Here is a 21,321-nt window from a genome sequence, read left to right on the forward strand (position 1 = left end):
GTGTGGGAGAAATGCATGCTCGGGGAGGGGAGACAGGAAGCAAAGCGGGGTGGGTGGATGCAAGGCCGGGTCTGCACCCCGAGCTACGCCATCTCAACCTGAATTCCATTTTTCATCTGTAATTGAAGGAGATTCCTGGAAAGGAGTCGTGGGGATTATACGGTGCCCTCAGATTCTTATTTTCTACCGCATTTCCTAATCTCTCCAACCCCAAGTGCCCTTAGCCTCAGACCATGATGCTCTCCGTCTACAACCAACACCACCCCCGCCTGTCTGGCCCTTCCCCTTCACTCTCTCCCTCTTTTTTTTGTGTTGCCTCCACCCTTTTTCTTTCCCTCCCTCCCTCCCTCCCTCTCTCAGTTATTTATGAACAGGACTTGAAATAGACTTTAGTATTTGATAAAAGCGCGATCCTTAATCCGAGTTTCCTGGGAAGTGCATTTCATTTTTATTCTCCATCAGAGATTGATGGAGGCATGGCGCGGTTACCCCGCTCTGTGATTGCTAATGTAAATTCATTGGCTTTCTGGTTGGACATGTATAAAGATATGGGGCGTGCATGCATGTATGTGCATGGTAATGCCACCAATAAGAGATTGCGTGCACGCAAAGTAATGGAAATGCTGGATTGTGGTGGAAGAATTATAAGATGTGCGGTTTTTTTTTGTTTTGATTGATTAAAAAGCGCGCTCGCTTCCTTTAAAATAAGCCGTTCTTCTAAAACACGCAAAAACGACCAATGGCGTTTCTCGGACCGCCTTCAACGCCGCTTCATATTTCAGCGTTCGCTCTCCTGAAGAGGAGGTGGGAAAAATAAAACGGGTGATAAATTTAAGGTGACAGTTACGCCATATGAACGAGGCCCCTCGTGTATCAACTCGCTCAAAGCCAGCTGCAAATTTAACTCAGCCTCCTTATGTGGCAATTACCGCTGGTAACATAACCTGAATGTATCTGCTCTGTTCATTACGCCAATGTTCTCTATGGCTGGCAAATGTTCTTTAGGATCCTACAGCAAATTAGCTCATCCCCCAGGACGTCTTTTATTGGATGATCCAGCGCCGGAGGACGCCGCAAAAACCACTCGAGCTCCCCCTCCACCTCCGCCCGGCCGCCACAGGGTTAATATTTAAAAGCGCGAGCTCGCCCGGTCGTGTATTGATGATATGTTTTGAAAATTTGCTGAGGCAGGCTCATTGTTACACTGCTGTCTAGAAGATAGCCAACCCCCCCACCACACACACACACACACACACACATCCACCCTCCTCCATCCCCGTTTTTTCCCCTCCCTCCTCCTCCTCCTCCTCCTCCTCCACCCTTTACAGCCGCCAGATGGAAAACACACTAAAGCATGTAATGTAATATAGCTTGGCACACGAAGGTGTTTCACACCAACTTCATCTGGCCTCTGATCTGCCACCAAACGCAGCTCCTGGTCACCGGGCTCTGCTCGCTCTGCTTGCACATGGGGGAGCGAATGCAGAGAGAGAGATTTGCACGAGCGCATGAAGACGTGTCGGCAGCTAGAGAGAGAGAAAAAAGTAGCAAACACAAAAAAAAAAAAAGTGCCTCCCGATTGCCTGTGGCGTTCTTTGAGCCTTTCTCTGAGATCCCCCCTTTTTTCTTCTCCTTCAGCATTGTCTTCTCCTTCTCTTCAATGAACTAAAACTGCCACAACTTCAGTGCAACATCTCAGTCACAGACAGTGAGGAGAAGAAGAAAGAGGAGCGATCCGTTAGTCCTCCACTATCACCAGCATCATCATCAACACAAGCCTCCTCCCCTCCTTCCCTCCCTCCTCCTCCTCCACCCCCCTCCTCCTCTCCAGCACCACGACTCCCAGCTTCCTGCCTCCCCCCTTCCTCCCTCACCCCCCGTCCCCCTTCCTCCTCCTCCTCCTCCTCCCTCTCCCTCTCCCTCTCCACCTCCTCCTCCCCGGGACGCTGAATTTTACAGTACCGTCTGCAGGATCCTGGTTTGTTTCGGCGCTCTCCTCTATGCAGAGCAACACACAGCTCCGGTGGAGGAACGCTGGAGGCAGCTGTCAAGCGCAGGCTGCTGCTGCCGCTGCCGCCGCCGCCGCCGCCGCCGCTGCTGCTGCTGCTGCTCTAGTTGAGCCTCTGCGCTGTACCGACTGATTTCACATTCACCAATAAGAGACGGCACAGGGGGGAGAGAGAGAGACAGAGAGAGAGAGAGAGCAGAGAGCAGAGAGGCAGAGGGAGAGTCTCGAAGTGAGTGGTGTGGAGAGGCAAGTGGAGTGGAAGAGTGTCAAAAGAAAAAAGAGGTTACAACATCTCCCCAGCTCTGTTTCCTTTCTCCCATCTGCTTTTTCCCCCCTCTTTCTTGCCGCTTGGCTCAGAGGAAGAAGAAGAGAAAGAAGGGGGGCTTTTTAAAAATTAACTGAAGAACAAGCTGCCTGTAGAGAACGAAGAAGGAGAAAGGGGGGAAAGCTCAAGTCAAGCCCCATTGAACAGTTGAAAGGGAGGGAGCCTCAGTGGATCAGGGACCAGGTCGAGCTCTCTGTCCAAAGCAAACAAAAAAAAAAAAAACCCGCTCGGACTCCTCTTGACACCCCAACACTGCCTGGACTGGTCCCAGCGCTCGGCTCGGCCCGTCTCGCCTCTCCTGCCCGCCCGCCTGCACACCACCACCACCACCACACCTGTCCCACTTCCACCATGATGATGTACTTTTGGGTGAGTAGAGTGTGGATCTCTCTTGTTTTTGCGCTCACACCGCTCCGGCATGGGTAGAGAGCTGGTGTGTGTGATAGTGTGTGTGGCATATGCGTCAGAGTGTGTCCTACAGTATATACAGTGTGTGTGTGTGTGTGTGTGTGTGTTGTTGCACCTCCCACATGCATGAACAGAGCTGATGGTTTTCCATGATGTGTGTGTTGTTGTTGCTGCTGCAGATGCTACAGCGAGGCCTGCGAGCCGGGCTGATGTCGATTGTTCCTCCACTAAAACCGTTCGCCACGTTTGTTATTCAACTTCCTCCGACAGACAAAACTACCCAGCATGCAGCATGTCTGCCATCTGAAACCATATCTCTGGGATTTGCGTTCGAGGTCTTCTGGGGACGTTTCTGATTTATTCGCCTGCGCTTTGTTTTTTTTGTTGTTGTTGTTGTTTCTAAGTCAGACGATTCCTCCTATATATTTTTCCATAAGTGAAGCAGCATTAAATGATTACAGATCGTTAACCGGAGCTGCTGATTAATTCACTTTGAGATCATGTGTGATTAGTCAGATTGGTTTCGTCTCCTCGCTGCTGGTTTTAGATTCTCACCACAACAACAATGCTCGCTCGGTTTCCTCGCTCGGCTTCTGCTGCATTTATATTTTTATATTTTTTTTATTTCTCACTAATGCAGATCATTTTTAGTGCGCCACTGTTTGTCCTGACTTGTATTTTGAACCTTTGCACAGTAAACACACAAAGTAAATGAAATTATTTTTCCAATGCATATTTCCAGCACGGTAAACAGTTTGAGCTGTAATGCAGTTACAGATGTGTCTCCTGCAGACTGTGTGTGTGTGTGTGTGTGTGTGTGTGTGGATATTGATCATGAGTTCAGATTTCTGAGGAGAGAGCATCTTTTTATTTATTTATTTATTTTATTTTTTTGAGGTGAGAGAGGGTGAAAGTTATTTTACGCCGACGACTCCATTATATGACTTAATACTTCGTCTTTTCTTTCTTTCTTTCTTTTTTTTTAAGAGCTTAAACGTGAAAAATAAATAAATAATAAACAATAAGCATGCTATGAATGAAGCAGCACTCCCATCGATCTGCAGCTCAGGTTTCTGGACACAGAGGATGTTTTGAGGCCAAAGTTACTCTAAAGTGGAGAAATGAGCTCAAATTTGAACCAGAAGAAAAGTTTGCCTTTCTCTACGTTTGCGAGCGGAGTGGAAGTGACAGGACGGGTGTATGATTTCCAAATTATGTCATAACTAAAAGAAAATAATCCAGCGTCGCAGTGTTGTGTGTCTTTTCGTGGAGGCCTCGCTCCAAACACGGGCCTCCCTGATACTCAGGCGCCTCCTGGATATCGATGCTCATTGAGAGACCGTCTTCTTCTGGCCTCTTTGATGGAGCGCTGGGAGGATGCAGATTCTTTTATTTTTACGGTTTCATCACTAATTTTCCCTGCTGCCGGACCACACACACACACACACACACACACACACACACACACACACAGATGTAGGCAGAATAGAGTGAAGCAGTAATGCTGACAGTCTGCAGCCCTGCAGGCTCATCAGTGTGTATGTGTGTGTGTGTGTGTGTGTGTGTGTCCATTAGTGTTGGGCTGGATGAAAGTTAGTGAAACATTTTAATACTTTCACTTGAGAAGTATCATTTTGCTCTGAGCATTAATTCAATATACGACTCCTCTTTTTTTAATCATTTCCCTCTCTGACTCTGAAATCGATAATTATGTCTTTTTAATTTGTAAGTATCAGGATACTTGTGAATCATTTCTGAACCATCGCAGCAGCCAAATGTCCAGTGATTAAGTTTAGCTAAAAAAAACCAAACATTTAAAAAAAGTATTTTCTCCATTTTGTTTCTCGAGTGTTTTAGATGTGTCGAATTTAGGTAAAATATTCATCATTCGTGTCATTTATCAAACAAAACGTCTCCGTCTTCTCTAACGTGACGATCTGCGGCTGTGTTGTAAATTTAATGTCTTTGAGGATTTTTTTTGGGACATCATTTAAAAGACTCCTGTAAATTCCGATTGAGCCTTTTTCACATTGTTTCGGCTACATGGAAAAATTAGAAATTAAAGACAATAAAAATGATGAAGGATGAAGTCCGAGTGGTTAAATCCAGAGGACGGAAATCAGATTTGAGAAAAAAAGCTAAAGTAGTGAAAGTTTACAACTGAAAAAAAAGTATTTTCACAGTTTTTAAATCACTTAAATCAGAAATGATCAGTTCAGTTATCAGACGTGTCGATCGGTTTAGGTCAAATATTCAACAAGTTCTCCAATGTGTAATAAAATAAATAAATTTAAAGTCTTTTTTTTTTTTTGGTACAAAACTTGAAATATGAATCGTGATCGATCTTTTTTGACGGATGGAATAATTATTAAAAACGTGACGGTCGCATTAAACGACAATAAAAAATGATGAAGGATGAAGTCAGGTTTAAATTCAGAGGATGGGGAAAACTTTGATATTAAAAAAGTGATGATGAGGTGACGGTGGTGGAACGATTATGCTGATTCAAACTATTCAGATTAATTATCATTTATCAGAAAGAAATATTCTCTGATTGCATTTTTTCTGGATTTACACGATTGTAAATCTGACGCCGCTCGTCCTGATCGATTATCTTTTACCGTCACTTGTCGTGTGTCGCTCACGCTGTGTGACGATGAGGAATTATTCCATTCAAACTATTAAACAGAAAATAAAACAGATGACGTCGGGATGAGCACTGAGCGCAGGAAGCCGTCACGTTTCCGCGTTTCGCCGCCGACCTCGAAGATCAGCCTCGGCTCAGCAGCAGAACATTTGTTGTGCAACAGGAAAAGTGGAAGTACACGAGTCTTGCATTGCACTTGTCATTCCTGAGAACGGTAACATCACAAGCAGTGCGTGATTAATGATTTACCACCCATCCCTGATATCTATGGTGTGTGCGAGTGTGTGTGCGAGCATGTGTGTGTGTGTCGGCCAGTGTTTAGCTGCGAGAGGATGGGTGGGACCGCCTCCTGTTTGAACTGCAGGTGGTGAGCATTACCTGCGGTCCCTCCGGAGGCCTGTCAGCCGTGCATCAGTCTGGGGAACCTGCAAGCTCCCCTCATTAGAATATTTATTCACCAAGCAGATGTTCTTATCCAGGGCAATTACCTTTGGCTTACATTTCCCTATTGCCCACTGATATAGATGAATGTGTATACAAAGACGTCCCAGGTTATGCATGAGGCCCCTGGGTGCCACCAACCTTTCCCCCCCCCACATGTGCATGGCGGGCAAAGCCAGCGACCGTCTGGTCTGCCACAGAGCAACCCGAAGCCAACCTCAACTCCGCTGTGGTAATTGGAGGAAGTGGAGGCGACATCTCCTGCGATGGCCACACAGTGATGGAGAGACGGCCTGTATATCATTCTCTCCACCCGGCTGTTCCTTTGCATTAGAGACTGAGAGAAAAAGAGGAGAGGCATGGAGTGGAGAAACCATGCATGCTTCTGTCCTCCCCTCAGTGTGATGAATAATTTAACAGTGCAGGGCCCTCGCTGTCGAGTAGAGATGGTGGTAATGGGGAGACTGGATATATATGGCATGGCAAGAAGCAATGCTTTACGTTAGACTTCCCCGACCAACGCACTCAAGTGTGCCGCAGGCTGCTCACATGGTGTGTTTGGCCTGCATTAATGCTTTGTTTTTATCCGAGCAGAGATGTCCACATGCAGCGGCTTAAAAATCAGGAAGGAAGGAGCTGGTGTGAGGCTCCGGAGCCGCGGTCATTAGCAGGAGTGGATTCCCTTTAAGGCAGACGCTCAATCAAAGCTGTTGTCGTGATTTTGGTCGTAGACGCCGCGTTATACTGCAAATTCTATCAGTAGGTTAGATTTTCTTAGAAGATAGCCCGGAGCGTTCCTACATCTTGCACACGCTGCATGCATGTTACAGCATGTGTTGTGGTTACAATGCATGCATTATGGCGTCAGCCTCTGGTGAGACATTACAAACCCAACACAGAGGGAGGGAGGGAGGGAGGGAGGCGGCGTTTCGCAGTCCGACCCCAGCAGGAGATGTTGGAATTCATGGCGGGCGGCGTTACACAGGCAGAGCTGATCAGCGAGTCCAGGCCGCCGGGTTTCATATTGCAAGATGAAGTGCTTGCGATCGTTTGTTAATGTATTAATTGATCTGTGTCCTCAGACGGGCGAATCAGGAGTAGTGTCACGTAGACTCTTTAGTACTCCCCGAGACGCCTTCATTAGCTGCTGCTGGCCGGCTCTCCACCCCCACGGCAGGGCCGCGTCGCCACGCACTTTACCTGACTGCTGTAATAACTTTAGACATTTCTATCTCCCCGGCAAGTCCTCCGACAGCCGGAGCCGTTTGCAGGGGCTTAAACATCAAATGTGAGGAGCTTCTTTGAAAGGCTCATGCCCCCCTCATGTGGGGGGTCACGTGGAGCCTTGTTTTGTCTGCCAGTTGTTGCTCTCCTCTTTCAGTGCAAGTTTCAGGAACGGCTGTTGCAATCAGTCATTAAGTTCAGGCTTAATGTTTTATAATGTGGAAGGCACACACACACACACACACACACACACAGGCTTTGTAGCAGAGCTGATGTAAGAGCTCTGCTACAAAGCCCGATCTGAGGAAGTCAGCGGTACATCCAGGAAACGTGTTATCTGTTCAACCGCTAACGCTAATAAGATTCCGGCGACTTTATCGCGGGGTGTAAATTGTGTATTTTTCTAAGCGTAATTCTGACGGCACGGAAAATCAATTCAGAAAAGGAGAATTGGGAAAAACCCCGGGCCCCACCCTTCGTGCTCCGTGGGATCATTAGCAATCAGTAGCTTAGTAGTTGTAGCAACAATAATTCTGTCAGCTTTTGGTCTCGTCCCCTCGGGGCTAATGGGTCTAGAGCCCAGCTAATTGTGATCAGGCTCTGACAGCAGGTTTTACTTGCAGGATTCTTCACACCAGAGTCCTCTTTGATATTAGCCGCACAGCTGATAAAGAGATTAGATACAGGAGGAGAGAGAGAGGGAGGGAGGATGGAGATGGAGAGGAGGAGGAGGAGGAGTGTGGTGGGGGTGTTCTTAAACTACAGAAAGACACCTACACGGGGGAAATCACTGGCGAGTTTAGCAGAGGAAAATAGATCCGGACGCAGTAAAAGCCTTGCGCTCGCTTATTGCACCTGCTATCATTAGCGCTTTTGTACACATGGTCAGCCTCCCAGGGAAAAGTCATTATCCAGCTGTGCCGTTATTTTTCTGCTGTTTTCTCCTAGTGGAGTGTGACTTCAGGGCTATAGCCAGCGCACCATTTAATGCCTCCAACACAATAAAGGACTCGAGCCTTAATGATGTGGGATTGGATGGCCATGCCTCAGGTTGTCCAGGGGCTTGTGAGCTGTTACTACGAGTGGCCATTTTGCCCGGCCGCTCGCTCATCGAGGCGCCGTGTCAATTCGACTCCAGCCATTCCAGAGGAGGCAAAAATAAAAATCCGATTTAATGATTAACGGCGGCAGCGTTGTTTAAAGGCCCCTCTCTCTCTCTCTCTCTCTCTATTCGAGAGCTTGAATAGCAAAAACAATGCGGAGTGGAGGAGCCGATGGAGTAGTAAGATGGAAAGTCGCCAGCGTGCACGCCAACGTGCCAAAACACGAGGTGATATTGTTTTTTTCCCTCCTCTCTCGAGTGGATGTGTGATTATGCAGAATAATGTTTTACACTAAAGCCAAGCAGACGTTTTTTTTTTCACATCTTACTCGCAGAATTAAATATTAAGCGTCTCCAACGGGGGGAGCCGCCGCAAAGGTTCAAAGATTTTCGCCCCAAATTTCATCTCGTGACGTCTTTGAAAACTAAAAATAGACGTGGTTTGAGCGTCCGCAGTCGGACAACAAGTTGGTTTCGGGATGATAGCATGCGTCATTTGAGCCCGGACGGAGCAGAAAAATATAGTTCTTGGCAATTTAGACGCCACGGCCTAAAAATGCCCCCCTTCAGCTGATCTAAAGAAAGAAACGGCTTCTCTCAGCACTGATTCATTTGCAGAAGTCCTCTTTGCTCTCGTCTTCCAGCTCAGAATGTACTTTAACAGAAGTATGTGTTTGAGTGAGCTTTTCCGCTGCCAAATGCCATTTAATCATTTTTTCCCCTCCTCCCAGTCTTATTTATTTATTTATTTATCTCACTTCTTTTTTTTCTTGCGGTTGGCCTGTTGCATTGCCGGTAACTCCAGAAGTCTCTCATGGCAGTCCTTCATCCTCCTCAGCAGCGTTGCAGCAGAAGGCGTGTGCATTGCTAACACGCCTGTGCCATAGATATGCCCTGAAGTGTCAGCTCTCACATAAGGAAAAGATTGGAGGAGAGGCCCCTGCGAGAACAGCAGCAACATATCCACTGGCAACCTGCCACGCATGATAAGAAAACCACTTCTGCCCTCTCTCTCACAGCAACAAATGTAATTTGTGCACTTTCCCCCACTAATTTACACTCAGTTATTCAAATAGAATCATCAAGTCGGTCTTTAAAATTCAGAAATTAAAAAAATATTTTAAAATCGTCATTATCATAATTTAGTTTATTTAAAGCTTCGTGGAGTAAAATTATTATTTTTGCTTTTGAAATCTCAAATAATGACAAAGACAGAGCTGCGGACCAGTGAAACCGTCGCGTAATAACCTTTAAATAACATCAACGAACTGTTCCCTTTCTTTTTGAACCGTGTGCACCAATCCTGGACCTCCTCGCTTCCAGGGGGCCACACCTCCTCAGCTGAGGACCAATCAGGGCCTGGTTGATCCCACGCACCGCGATATACGGGGGCGAGACGGCGGCAGCGTTCTTGAAAAAACGTTTATTACTGAAATGTGGAGTTAGAGGTTCAAACCGTTTTCAGGATTTTTGTGGGCGGTCCTTAAAGGGTGGCCTCAGCGTGTCATCGAGCCACCCTTTAAGGACCGCCCACAAAAATCCTGAAAACTGAGCAGAGAGATCAGAGCATCATGTTTACCTGATTTCATAAACTTGTTGATATTTTTAATCATTCAAATTTGGCTGGGTGCTTAATAACTCTTTCTTCTTTGTTCTGACTTTACACAGACGTTAATGTCTTGGAAGGGTGAGGCGTGAGTATTCAGTATTCACTTGGACACACACTGAACCTTTTTAATTCATTAGTTTTTTTTTACATTTTGCAAAGTCATCCAGTGAGCCAGATTGGAGCGTTTACACACCTCAGTGTTTCATAATCCACTTTGAATTCACGCATGTTTTGGTGACGTCCTCTTTCGTGTACGGCGGCCTTTTTAAATTTCCACCAATGAGAGTGATCCATTCATCAGGAGCAGGTGTGTCAGTACAACTCATATCCATATACAAATATCCACATTTACACTTATTAGCATACATTAATGTGAGCTCTCAACACTGGTGACAGCTGAACGAGGTTGACATCGTGCCCGTGGGGCTTTTTTTGGTCCTTTGGGGGCAGTTTGGTTTTTCTTTTGGAGGAAAGTATACGACACCACTGTATATGAGAGTCTACAGTACAATTAAAAAGTTACACACGGTGCATACTTGATCTGCTGATTCCAGGATTTCTGGGCTGAGCATAAAAAATAAATCAAGCGCTCAACATTTATCCAGCGAGGTTCAGTTTGGAGAAAACGTTTTTATGGGAAAGTTCATAAATTAAAAAAATAATGAAGAAATGTTTGACTTTATTTTCGATGTTGGAGGCGGTGGAGTTCGCCGCGCTGCATATCTAAATACAAGCACACCTATTTACTAATTAACATATTAAAGTTTGAAGGATTTTCGTAGAAAGTAGCGATGTAGCGACTGATTGCAACCCCCTCACATCATCCTCACCTTCCTATCATGTAAAGTCCCCATGCAGAGCCAGTGTTTGTCCATCCTGGGCTACTGTAGGTGGGTTACGCACATTATATTGTGTAAAAAGAGCCCAATAAATCTGACACACTGGACCTTTAACGCGAGCTGCATGGGGAAATATACCTGACACACTGGACCTTTAACGCGAGCTGCATGGGGAAATATACATTTCTGTGTCCAAATGTTCTGCAGGTTGATGCAGTGAGGGAAGCAAACAAACTCCAGCCATAGAGTTTAATGTGAAAATCCAACAATCTCCAAAGACTGCAACCATTACAGTCATATCCACTTTCCTGCTGGCGTTTTTCATATATATGTTTATCTTTACGGCTGCAAAGGCTCCATTCAGAGCTTGTTATATACTCTTCTCAATCAATCCCTGGGAGTATAAACCCCCCTGTCACGTAAAGAGGGGTTAAGAAACAGTGTGGCACACAGGCTGTAAAATTAATGGCAGGAGAGTGACATTAGTGTTATAGGTTATTGACTGATTTCATGGAATTTATGACCCTAATCGAGAGGCAGTGTCAAAGGGAATGAAGCAAATAAGAGTGGCGCTGACAGCAGGGCCGCGCTGTGGCCACTGGACACCACAATTTGAGCCTTCCCAGTAAATTGTGGCTGGGACTTTATAAGTCTCGGCGGAGGCCTCTTTCACTCCGGCAGCCCGGGTCCCGAGGCCATGCCCCGGGCCTACCTCTATCCTCCAGGTCAGACACAGCCAGGCTCAGCGGATGATGAGAAACGCTACTTCATCTGGAGCTCATGTCAGGCTCGGTCCTCTCTCTGCGGTGTCAGCCACTGTCCTGTCCGCCGCGTGTGTGTTTGCGTGCATCCGCACACGCGTGCACGCTCCTGTCAAGGTGATTTTTCAGAGTGTGTGTCGGCGGCATGTGGGGGGGGTTGAGAGGTGGCGGTGGATGGTGGATGGTGGATGGTGGCGGTGGATGGTGGTGGTGTTCGTTCCCATGCAGTTTTCATGATCATTATATAACCTGCTGTATGTTTGTAGCTACCGGTGTCTGTTTCTGTGCCCGGTGTGAGCTGGTCAAAGCTTCTGTTTAAGCTGCAACTAGAAACAGAAATATTCAGCAGAGCGCAAAGGGCCAGACCATAAAGATGACTGAACTCCTGCTGATAAATAATTCTCAGTTAAAATGCTGTATAATGTGACATGGGTGTCATTTTATCCCTGATATACTGTATATATAAATCTGTGTGTTTGTGTGTTGATGTATATGACACAAAAGAATCCAAACCACTGTTTGTCTTTTTACTTCGTTTTAACCTTCAACTCTTTGTGCAACAGAACTACTTCCTCTCGGTGCCGTAAACGCAGCACGCGTGGCTCGTGTGCTGCGTTCAGGTGCATCAACGGTCCATTAATGTGCAGGTGTTAAATATTTGGACCTAAATGATGCAAAAGCGCTTCAGCTTACCTCGTCTTCACCCCCTAAGACACGCAGTCACCGCGGCGTGAACGTGTAAATGAAAGGAGTGTTGCTGTTCGTCTGATCCCGACGAATTTTCATGTTTTCTTTCAAAGTGTCGCTCAGGTGCGCGGAGGCGAGGAATTAATATTTAAAACTGGCTCACTTCACCCAAACACTCTAAAAATAGGAGCCGACATTATCTCGTTGTCAACAACTTGTCTTGGACGTCCCAACAAGCGGCGTTTGGGAACCCGGAGGTCCTTCAGGCGGCGTGAGGACGGTCAGCTGCGGCGCCTCTGCGGCTTTTTGTGCTGGGCGCTCTAACCTGCTTTAAAATCCCTTTAGTGTGGCTCTGACATGCTGCGCTATCACACCGCGGCTTCTGCAGAATGTATGGAGCCATTCAGACACTGTGCAGAGTGGAATGGGTTTTATCCAGCGGCTTGACGATTGAATGTAATGGCACTCTCTCCGGGGAGCAGAGTTTTCTATCCACTGATGTTGGCGCTGATACGATGCAGCGTTCGCTCCCTGTGCCGCCGAGGAACAGCGTGGTCTCAGCTCTTTTAAATTATGCATTTTCATGACTAGAATATGGGAAGAGAGCGCGCCACTTTTCTGGATGTTTACATTAAACAAAACGGATGCAATGTCCCGTGTGTTAGATAATCCGCGTTGGCGTTGGCGTTGCGTCGTTTCTTCAGACGCAGGATGAAAAGTTGTTTTGCTTTTGAAAATACGGAAAACACGAGTTCACATCTCGCCTGTGTGGACGTCGTGACGGCTTAATGCTGAGACACAGAGACAAAGAGAATGAATCCGTCCTCTGCGCTGATTGATGACGCGACAGCCCGGCTGATGTTTTTCATAAAGTGATGAACATATAAACAAGGACGGCCCTCCCTCCCCCTTCCCCCTCATCATCGGGCGCCGCCGCAGCGTTTGACAGAGAGCAGCAGTCGTATGCTTTTTAATTAAAAAAGAAAATTCAATAACCTTATCAAGACTTGCCATTTTAGTTTGAGACGTATCGATCGCGGGACGTTCAGTTATGCAGATCCGCAGCTTTTCATCTTCTGGGCAATTTTGCGTGGCGGCCTCTGGTTACTGAAAAGATCTCATTTCAGAAAATCTATTTCATATATTATTCAGGTTATGTTTAGTTCGGCTTACAATACAATATTCAAAATATGTCGTCGCGCACACGTGTGTGTGTGTGTGTGTGCAGTGCGGCCTTCTGTGTTTGGAGGTTAAAACACACACAGGAAATACTTGTTCCTGCAGATCTGAGTTTGTGAAGTGTGTGTGAAGGTGAGTTCTGCCACCAGAGAGACTCAGGACAAGATGGACAAACTCCCGCTAGTGAGGAGGAGAGAAACTGTGCCACTGATGATCTGTCGCAGCGGGAGGCTAATTGCCCGCACACCTCTGTGTATCTCTCTCCTCCTTTATTTATTTATTTCCTCTTCTTTTTTTGTTCAATACGTCTGCTAATGGAATTAAAAACATGTTGCCAGGGGTCTTTGCAATTTAGAAAATAAGTCCATTAAGTTCATTAATTTAATAATGGGCAATAATAATGAATAAAAAGTATTGCTCAATTAGAGGGGGAGCGTACGGTTGGCTGTTTCACATTCATTTGAAATCACCTCAGTGTGCAATAGCTTAATGAGATTATAATGGAATTGATATCACATAGGTAGTGAATTAAAGCGTTACCAGAGAAGCCATTAGGAATGAAATTCTAATCCTGAAACACTTGTCACGGCTAAAACAGGCTTCTACTTTTGTTATTAGCGTCACGAGAAGTGATGAGGAATCAAAGCAGAATACAGTCTGAAGGTGAATCATCATCATCCGCCGCTGATGATGAAACAAAGTGATTTTCCTGGACGCGTGTGTGTGTGTGTGTGTGTGTTAATGGCCGTGAATGTCAGGCAGTCCCTCAGTATTTGTTTGGTATTGTATCATTGCTGTATTGGTGGCATCAGCCCATTGATCCCATCAGCGGGGCCGCCTCCTCGGGTTTCATAGCCAGTGTTTCCAGACCAGCAAAGCTGCTGAGGACTTCAGTTAAAATTACACAGACAGCACATTCATAGTAATCTAAAAAGGTCAGGATAAATTACACTGCTTATTTCAGTGAAAAAGCCAGGTAATGTGATCCGCTGTGAGTAGTTTTTCATGCTGGCCGCGGTGCATTTCTCTCGGCGTTATGGCGCAGCTTTGACTCTTTGACTTTTACACGCTTGACACTCGATGTCAATTTACCGTCTCTCTCTCTTTTTTTTTTTTTAAGTGCACGAGATGAACTTTTTCCTTTTCATCAAGATATTACAATAATTTGAGACGTTTTATATTCGTAATGGCTCTTTTACAGGAACACTTAAAATAATGTGTCGTTGGAGGATGTTGTTAAAATCAGAAATAGATTGCTTCATAATTTAACTTTTCATTTAACGCGCGGCGCCGCGACACACCTTGTAAATCCACGTTATCAGCAGTTTGCGCGGCTTCAGCAAGGCAAGCATGTCAAAATGTATTATTAGTGTCAGTCTTAATGTACTATATATAATGTGTAATGTGCTATATATTACCGATTCAATCAAAAAATGAGATCTCCGCCGTTTGAAAAATGTGGAAACAAGAAATTAATCAGGGGGAAAAAAGAAAGTTGGAGTAGTTTTTGGAGGAGCCGGCTGCCCTTGGCTGACAAAACGAGCACATTTTTTAGCCCCAGTCCTCTTTATGTTGGAGATACAGGACGATAAAAATGATTCAGATTGTTATTTCTCTCCAAAATGGAAATATTGTGTTTTCAGATAGAAGAAGAAGAAGAAATCTTGTGGCTGCACTTTAAATTCTCTCACGTAGCGTGGCTTTATGAATTCACAGTGAGCTGTAATCTGAATGGAACATTTCTTCAACAAGCGGAAAAAAGAAATACAGCCGCTGCCCGTACAGAAACGTACAGGTGTGTTCTGACTCTTGAGTTTCGGTTGCGTAAGCTTGTGAACTCTCCTCGCACAAGTTCAGTTCAGCTCCGGAGGAAAAAAGAAGAAGTCAGATGAGGTGACGTGAGAGAGGAGATGACAGCGCCGAGCGTCCTCAAATCACAATGAAAGGAATTAATCAGAGATTTGAAAATAGGCCGGCTGTCGAGCTCGCAAAGAGACGAGGAAAGTCCCGGATTTCCATACTGTGCTTAATCCTGAGCAGAGCTCTATATGCTCGGCTGTATGTGCGTGCATATGGGCGAACATGTGTGCGTGTGCTTAATTAATATTTAAGCCACCTTCAGCATACCCTGCACAGGAAGTAAAGGGGATTCTGTTCTCATGGATCCTTTAATCCTCTGAATTAGCGGTTTAATAACAAGAAGCCATTTGTAGATTAGGAAGATCAAGCTTCCAAGACGTGCTTGTGTACAATCTACTTAAATGCTTTGAATTTTTTTTTTTGGTGCATAAACACAGACGGAGTGAAGCGGTGCATGTGTGCATGCAGCTGAGGCCGCTGCTGCTGTGTTAGAGCCCAAACGATGAGTCGATGAATCGTTTATCGAGCAGAAATATTCTCTGTTCGGTGGGGTTTGGAAATACTCCAATACTCCCAGCATGCAGCACGGCAACAGATGCATGAACATGAGTCTCGTTTTCCGTCTTTTCCTGCATCGTTAGTTAACGAGGGACGGATCATGGCGACTTCCTGTTTAAAGGAGGAAAAGAAAAGAGGAAGAAAGGAAACTTCCCCTTCAAAAAAAGAAAGTTTGCACTAACTTGGCAAACACGGGATTCTGCTTCTGCTGTGTGAAAATTGAATTATGTTCATTTGACTTGAAGTTATTGAAGCTGAATGGAGGCTAAATGCTTTTTTGTGTAATTCTAAAGTGAATACACGGAGTCACAGAGGCAGCCTGATGTGAGTTTGAGGCTCTGTGGGATTGTACGTCTGGTTTGTGGACGACGGTCTTCAGACGCTTTGTCTAAATCTGCTGATTAATCAAACGATTCGTTAGTCCCGAGCTTCCTGCGATAAGACGAGGAGCGGCATTTTACAAACAAAACGATGAATTGATTAATCATTACAGGACGGTCCATCCACAGCAGCAATAAAAGCTTCGATCAGTTTCACGTCTTCAGACTTTTCATTGAATAGTTTCATGTTTGTTTGAAGTAGCTGCTCATGTTTGACTTTAATCAGTGGACAGGTTGGACACACCTGCAGCATGTGTGTGTGTCTGTTCTTTATTGACTGTCTTGTTGTCTTATGTGTGTGTGTGTGTGTGCAAAGCTTTTGCATCAACACAGCCTCTGTGATCCTCGTACACACACACACACACACACCTAGATCCCATCTCCTCTATCAGCGCTCGGCGTCATCATTTGCCAGCGATGACAGGCGCCTGTGTTTAAGCGCCGCAGATCAGCGTGTCACAGCAGCCGCCGTGTTTCTAATCATCCTCGCGCAGAAAATCTCCGTCTTTGTTGCCGTTCGCTGATAGCGTCTGTGTTGCCACCGCCGCCGCCCGACTCTTCCCACCCGGCCAATATCAGAGATTGATTGCTTTTGTCTCGTTATCGGGGGTCGTTCAGGTGAGATTGACATGTGCTCGCAGGATAAGGAGGCTCCGAGGGCGCCGGCTCTCTGAGTGGGGGGGTTTCCTCAGCCTTTAAAACATGCATGATGACCCGCATGAAATGTTGATGAGTAATCAGCTGCATCACGGCGGCTGTAAATGGGTCAAAGTGAGAAAAGAAACTCTCCAGTTTCTCGCTCAGCTTCGTGTCTCGGCTGAAACTCTCTCGCTCCGACAAACTGATGGCGAGCAGCAGAAATAAAGACCTCAGACGGATGTTTGTTGCACACTGAATCCTCTCGGCCACTCTTCCTCGGCAGTTGCCGGGCGGGGTGGCTTCATGCTCAGCACTAGCCACACATCCTAAATAATTCACACTCTACTTGAGAATTCTCCAACGGACTCACTGCCGCCATTAGACAGTCTCTGGCTGCCAGTTTTTCTTTTTCTTTCTTTGCGGGGGCTTGTGTTTTTATTTTTTCTTCTCTCAACATTACAACCTCAACCACCAAAAAATGGAGGAGAAGAAGAAGAGGTGGTGTGAGAGAGAGAGAGAGAGAGAGGGGGATGAAAAACGAGTGATATCTCAGGTCGATGAGAGTTCATGGACAATCCAATATATAAAAGCAAGTTTACATGCATAACACTTCAACATTAAGATTTTTCACAGAGTTCAGCATATTTTCCAGAACTCTCCCTCCACTAGTTTTTTTTTTAATCTGAGACGCCTCTTTGACAATATCTTCCTCATGCAAAATGCATGAGCGCTTGTGGATCGATACGGGCCCTTTAATCTCTCCACATAGACAGCTCCTGTGCTCAGGCGTGGAACCCACACCCATGGCTGCCACCGCTGCAGCCCAGATCACAGGGTTATCCAGCCGGGAGACGTGGGAGGGGACGGAGAGTCGCCGACGCCGGGGTCCGCCGGCGGCCTCGCCGACTGTGGGAAACTCTCCGACGTCCTCCAAACAAGACTTTTATGCAGAGCGTGTCCCTCCCCGCACGCTTCCTCCAAACATTAAAGTCTGCTTGCAAAACAGGTGCTCGCTGGAGTCGAGGCTTGAAGAATACTCGAAGAAAAAAAAAAAAGAAGAAGTCATCTCTGGTGTGCAGAAAGTCTGTTTAGCCACAGAGGCCATTATTACTCATTCTGCTGCCCAGGTTTGTTTTTTTCTTCTTCCTCTCTCGTAAATAAAAATTCCAAACACAGCGCTGTTGCTGCTACCAGATACATAAAACACACAGCGCTGGAAGACATATTCACCTTTTTTACCTAAGGAAAGGTAGAAAAGTCCTCCATTAGAAGGAAAAGTTCTGCATTCAGAGTTTTACTCGAGCAGAAAAACTTTGCAAGGTGTGATGTTTTGTTTTTTTTACTTATTTCACTAAATCCCATGAAAGTGTGCTAACAAGTGTTTGTGTTTGTACCTCAGCCTGATGGATCTTCTTCCTCGAGCTCCACCGTCGTCCAGAAACTATTAAGAACACATCAGTGAGCCTCGAACACACGGCGGAGTTTATTTTGACTTAATCTCACGAACGTGGATTCATCCACCGCTTAAAATAGTCCCCAACAAATTCAGTTCTTCCTCTTGTCTGAGTTATGTTTGATTTTTTTTTAAAAACTACAGTGAGCAGCTGTTTTTGGAGCCTTTTTAAAAAATGAAAGCGCCGTTAAAGATTTATGTCTCGAGCAGGAACCGATGGGACTCACACAGACGGACTAACACATTGTTGGTTTTTGGTCTTTTCATATATTTAACAGATTTTTTGGTTTATTGGATTTTTATGTTGAAGCTTGTCCAGGGGAAGCTATTTTTACCTACTTTACATCCTGCAGGTTGATTTAATCTGCGCTCCATGCATCATGTTTTGTAAGATAGTCGTTCGTTTTGTGCATAAAATCCTAATTTATAAAATCTCTACAGTCTTTTTAGTTAGTGCGAGCACTTTTACATCGCTTCGTTCAACGCGTCAGCGCTGATTTATGTGCGCTACCACCTTCCAATAAATGAATGAATATACAAATAGTCGAGGTGGGGAGAAAAGTTGAATATTTAGCAGTGCAAGTACCTCAAACTTGTACAGTACCTGAGTACATGTACTTAGTTACACCGAGAACAGGATACAGAGCTGTGCCTGAGCTGAAACACATGAAGAAGCTTTTTTTAAATCTATATATTTTTGTTGTTGTAAATTTTTTTGCTCTGGCTTCCTTTTATCAACACTTCTGTTTACTTAGGATGTGCCAAACGCAGGATTTACTGTCACATTTGTCTGAGTGTCTGGCACTTCCACTGAGCCTCTTATTATCAGCCATTTTGAAGCTGTTACTCATTTTGCCAGTCATTTAGTTATTTTCTGGAGACGTCGGCGTGTCGAGGTACGCCCTGTCTGCGCGCTTTGATCACACTTTGTACAAACAGATTTAGGAAACAAAGACGAAGCGCTGAAGCTTTCCTCAGAACCTTTTGGCGTTTGTTAATATTAAATGAGGGAGGAAACATTATTACATTTAACAACAGTCGACGTTCTCGAAGGGAAACGAGGCCAAACGGAATAAAACATCATCGCCGTGAACTCTTTGGATTAAGTTGTAGTTAAAACAAGACGGAGTCAGACGGAGAAAGGAAAAGTTAACTAATGAAGAAGAGAGTGGAGGTGCAGGGCGATCGCTTACACGTGGAGGATTTCGGGACCCACCTCCGGATAATGTGTGGCGCTTTAGAAATAATCCAATATGGCTGATGCATCAGCTCTGCCTCCCCATTGTCTTCCACCCTCAACAACTCCCTCCCCGCCCTCCTCCAACCCCCCATAATGCAATGCAGCTTTTGTTCACTCATTCTTTTAACCGTTTCTTTGGCTGCGAGTTGTCACGGCGGGACAAATTAAGGAAGCGGTAATAGGGTTATGTCAAGTAGACGGAGGTGCTGGCTCTGTGTGGATGCCTCCCTCCCTCTGTCTCCATGAAAGGTTACTGCGCTTGCCGGGTTTTGTCTCCCCCGCTGTAATGAGAAAGGCAACAGACGAGCCTCTATCAGTCCTGCAACACCTACTGACAGATAGCATTTAGAGACTGGAGAAAAAGAAGCATTAGGGAAAGAGCGAGCGAGCGTCACAGGAAGTAATACAGCAACATGAGCATGACTGATCGGAACGGACACGCATGACCGGGAAAAACAATCCCTCTCGCCGAGGGTGCTGTGCCTGAACATTTACCTTTGACACCTCCATGTGTATATATGTATGTTTGTAATTTTCCCTCTCACAGATATGCGCCTTGCAGAGTTTGACACTTTAACATTTTCCATTGGAACCATCGATATTATGCCCCTCAACAGGGCGGCATTAAAACCAGACATCCTTTAAAATATTGAGCAGGGATCGCAGCGTTTTTGGTTCGGTGTGATATTACATTCATGACTCCCGCTCCAGAGATATTACGCTCACATTTCTTCCACCTCCTTTGGGCAAGAATTTCTTAAACCTTTTCTCTTCGAGCCGACGTCGTTCCGGGGGCAGATGTCCGTGGAAAATCTGTATCAGTGCGAGAGTCCCCGTAGCGACGTTTTGATGGCGGTGGAATGGGAAGGATGCAGGAGGTGGCGAGGTTGTTGTTGTTGTGTGCTGCGGGTGATGCGGTCAGAGGGCAGGGTTGGATCTTAGGTAACAACAGCAGAAGCTTCGGGCACTTCACGCAGCACAGGAGGGTTTTACAGCCTGGCAGGTTCTACACAAAAACCACAGCAACACTGAGGGAAACACATTGGGACTGGGACAGAGACACACACCCACACAAACTTTATATTTAGAGCTTCTATTTAAGTAACACAAGCACTTACCGAACAGACATCGTAACAACAACGAAAAATAACACGCTCCATAAAACATTCAACAGTTTATGAACAAACACGACACATTGATTTAAAAAGTTGGGTCACTTTGAGTCTTTAGTCTGGACTTTGACAGTTTAGCTCAAAGGGAGTTAAAGATGGAGCCTTTAAATTATTCATATATATATTTTTAAAATGTTCGGATTGTTGGGATCAGGATTCAGATCTGTGCAGGTATTCGTATCCCAGCGCTGTTCTGTTTCTTGATGGTATGTCTGGCATTTTACTTTATTAAATCATCATTTCATTTCATCTTACGCTGCGAGCCTCAAGTTCAGACATGATGGAAAATTTTGCTGGAATGATTAGGATTGATGTAGACCTACTTTTAGAGTTTCTGGCAACAAAAAAAAAAAAAACACAATGTTTGAAAGAGTACTGCTGGAATTATTCGAGCTGTTCCAGACGACTTGAGAAGAACTCGAGTTCCTACTTGTAAAATCGGGGCAATCCATCTACCCCCGACTTCATGAAGAGGCAGTTGTGCATTTCAATCATTAAGGGAAGGGAGGATAGATTTGTAGACTGCAGTATTTGAATTATTAAGTATGAAAGTGCCATGTTTAATGGTGTTCGTCCTCTTTTTTTGGAGGCTGCACTGTCGAGAGTTCAGTTGCGTGTACACTTGGCAAAGAAACATCAGCGTGTCTCGATTAGCCGCGGTTCTTACGTTTGATTCGATTGCTTTGAGGTCGGAAGTCGCAAAATTCAACTGGACCGTGCCAATTCGAGTAACTGACCAATTGTTTACTCTGTAAAATGGGACGGAGCCTGAGCCTTCAGAAAAAACCA

General features: G+C 45.4%; 1 protein-coding gene across 7 annotated transcripts in view; it reads left to right on the top strand.

Moving 5' to 3' along the window:
- The window catches only part of LOC104923388 (RNA binding fox-1 homolog 3), a 387,959-nt gene that overhangs the window by 267,701 nt on the left and 98,937 nt on the right, over positions 1-21,321 (top strand). The window contains exon 1 of one of the 7 annotated variants that reach the window (XM_019261518.2): positions 1,899-2,702. The exons of the other annotated variants lie outside the window; for them this stretch is intronic. Coding sequence (XP_019117063.1) covers positions 2,685-2,702 — 18 coding nt within the window. The 5' untranslated portion in view covers positions 1,899-2,684. Of the gene's footprint in view, positions 1-1,898; positions 2,703-21,321 lie in introns of those variants that run through there. 7 annotated transcript variants of the gene reach the window in all.

The sequence above is a fragment of the Larimichthys crocea genome, chromosome XII, assembly GCF_000972845.2.
Source record: "Larimichthys crocea isolate SSNF chromosome XII, L_crocea_2.0, whole genome shotgun sequence".
NCBI lineage: Eukaryota > Metazoa > Chordata > Actinopteri > Sciaenidae > Larimichthys > Larimichthys crocea.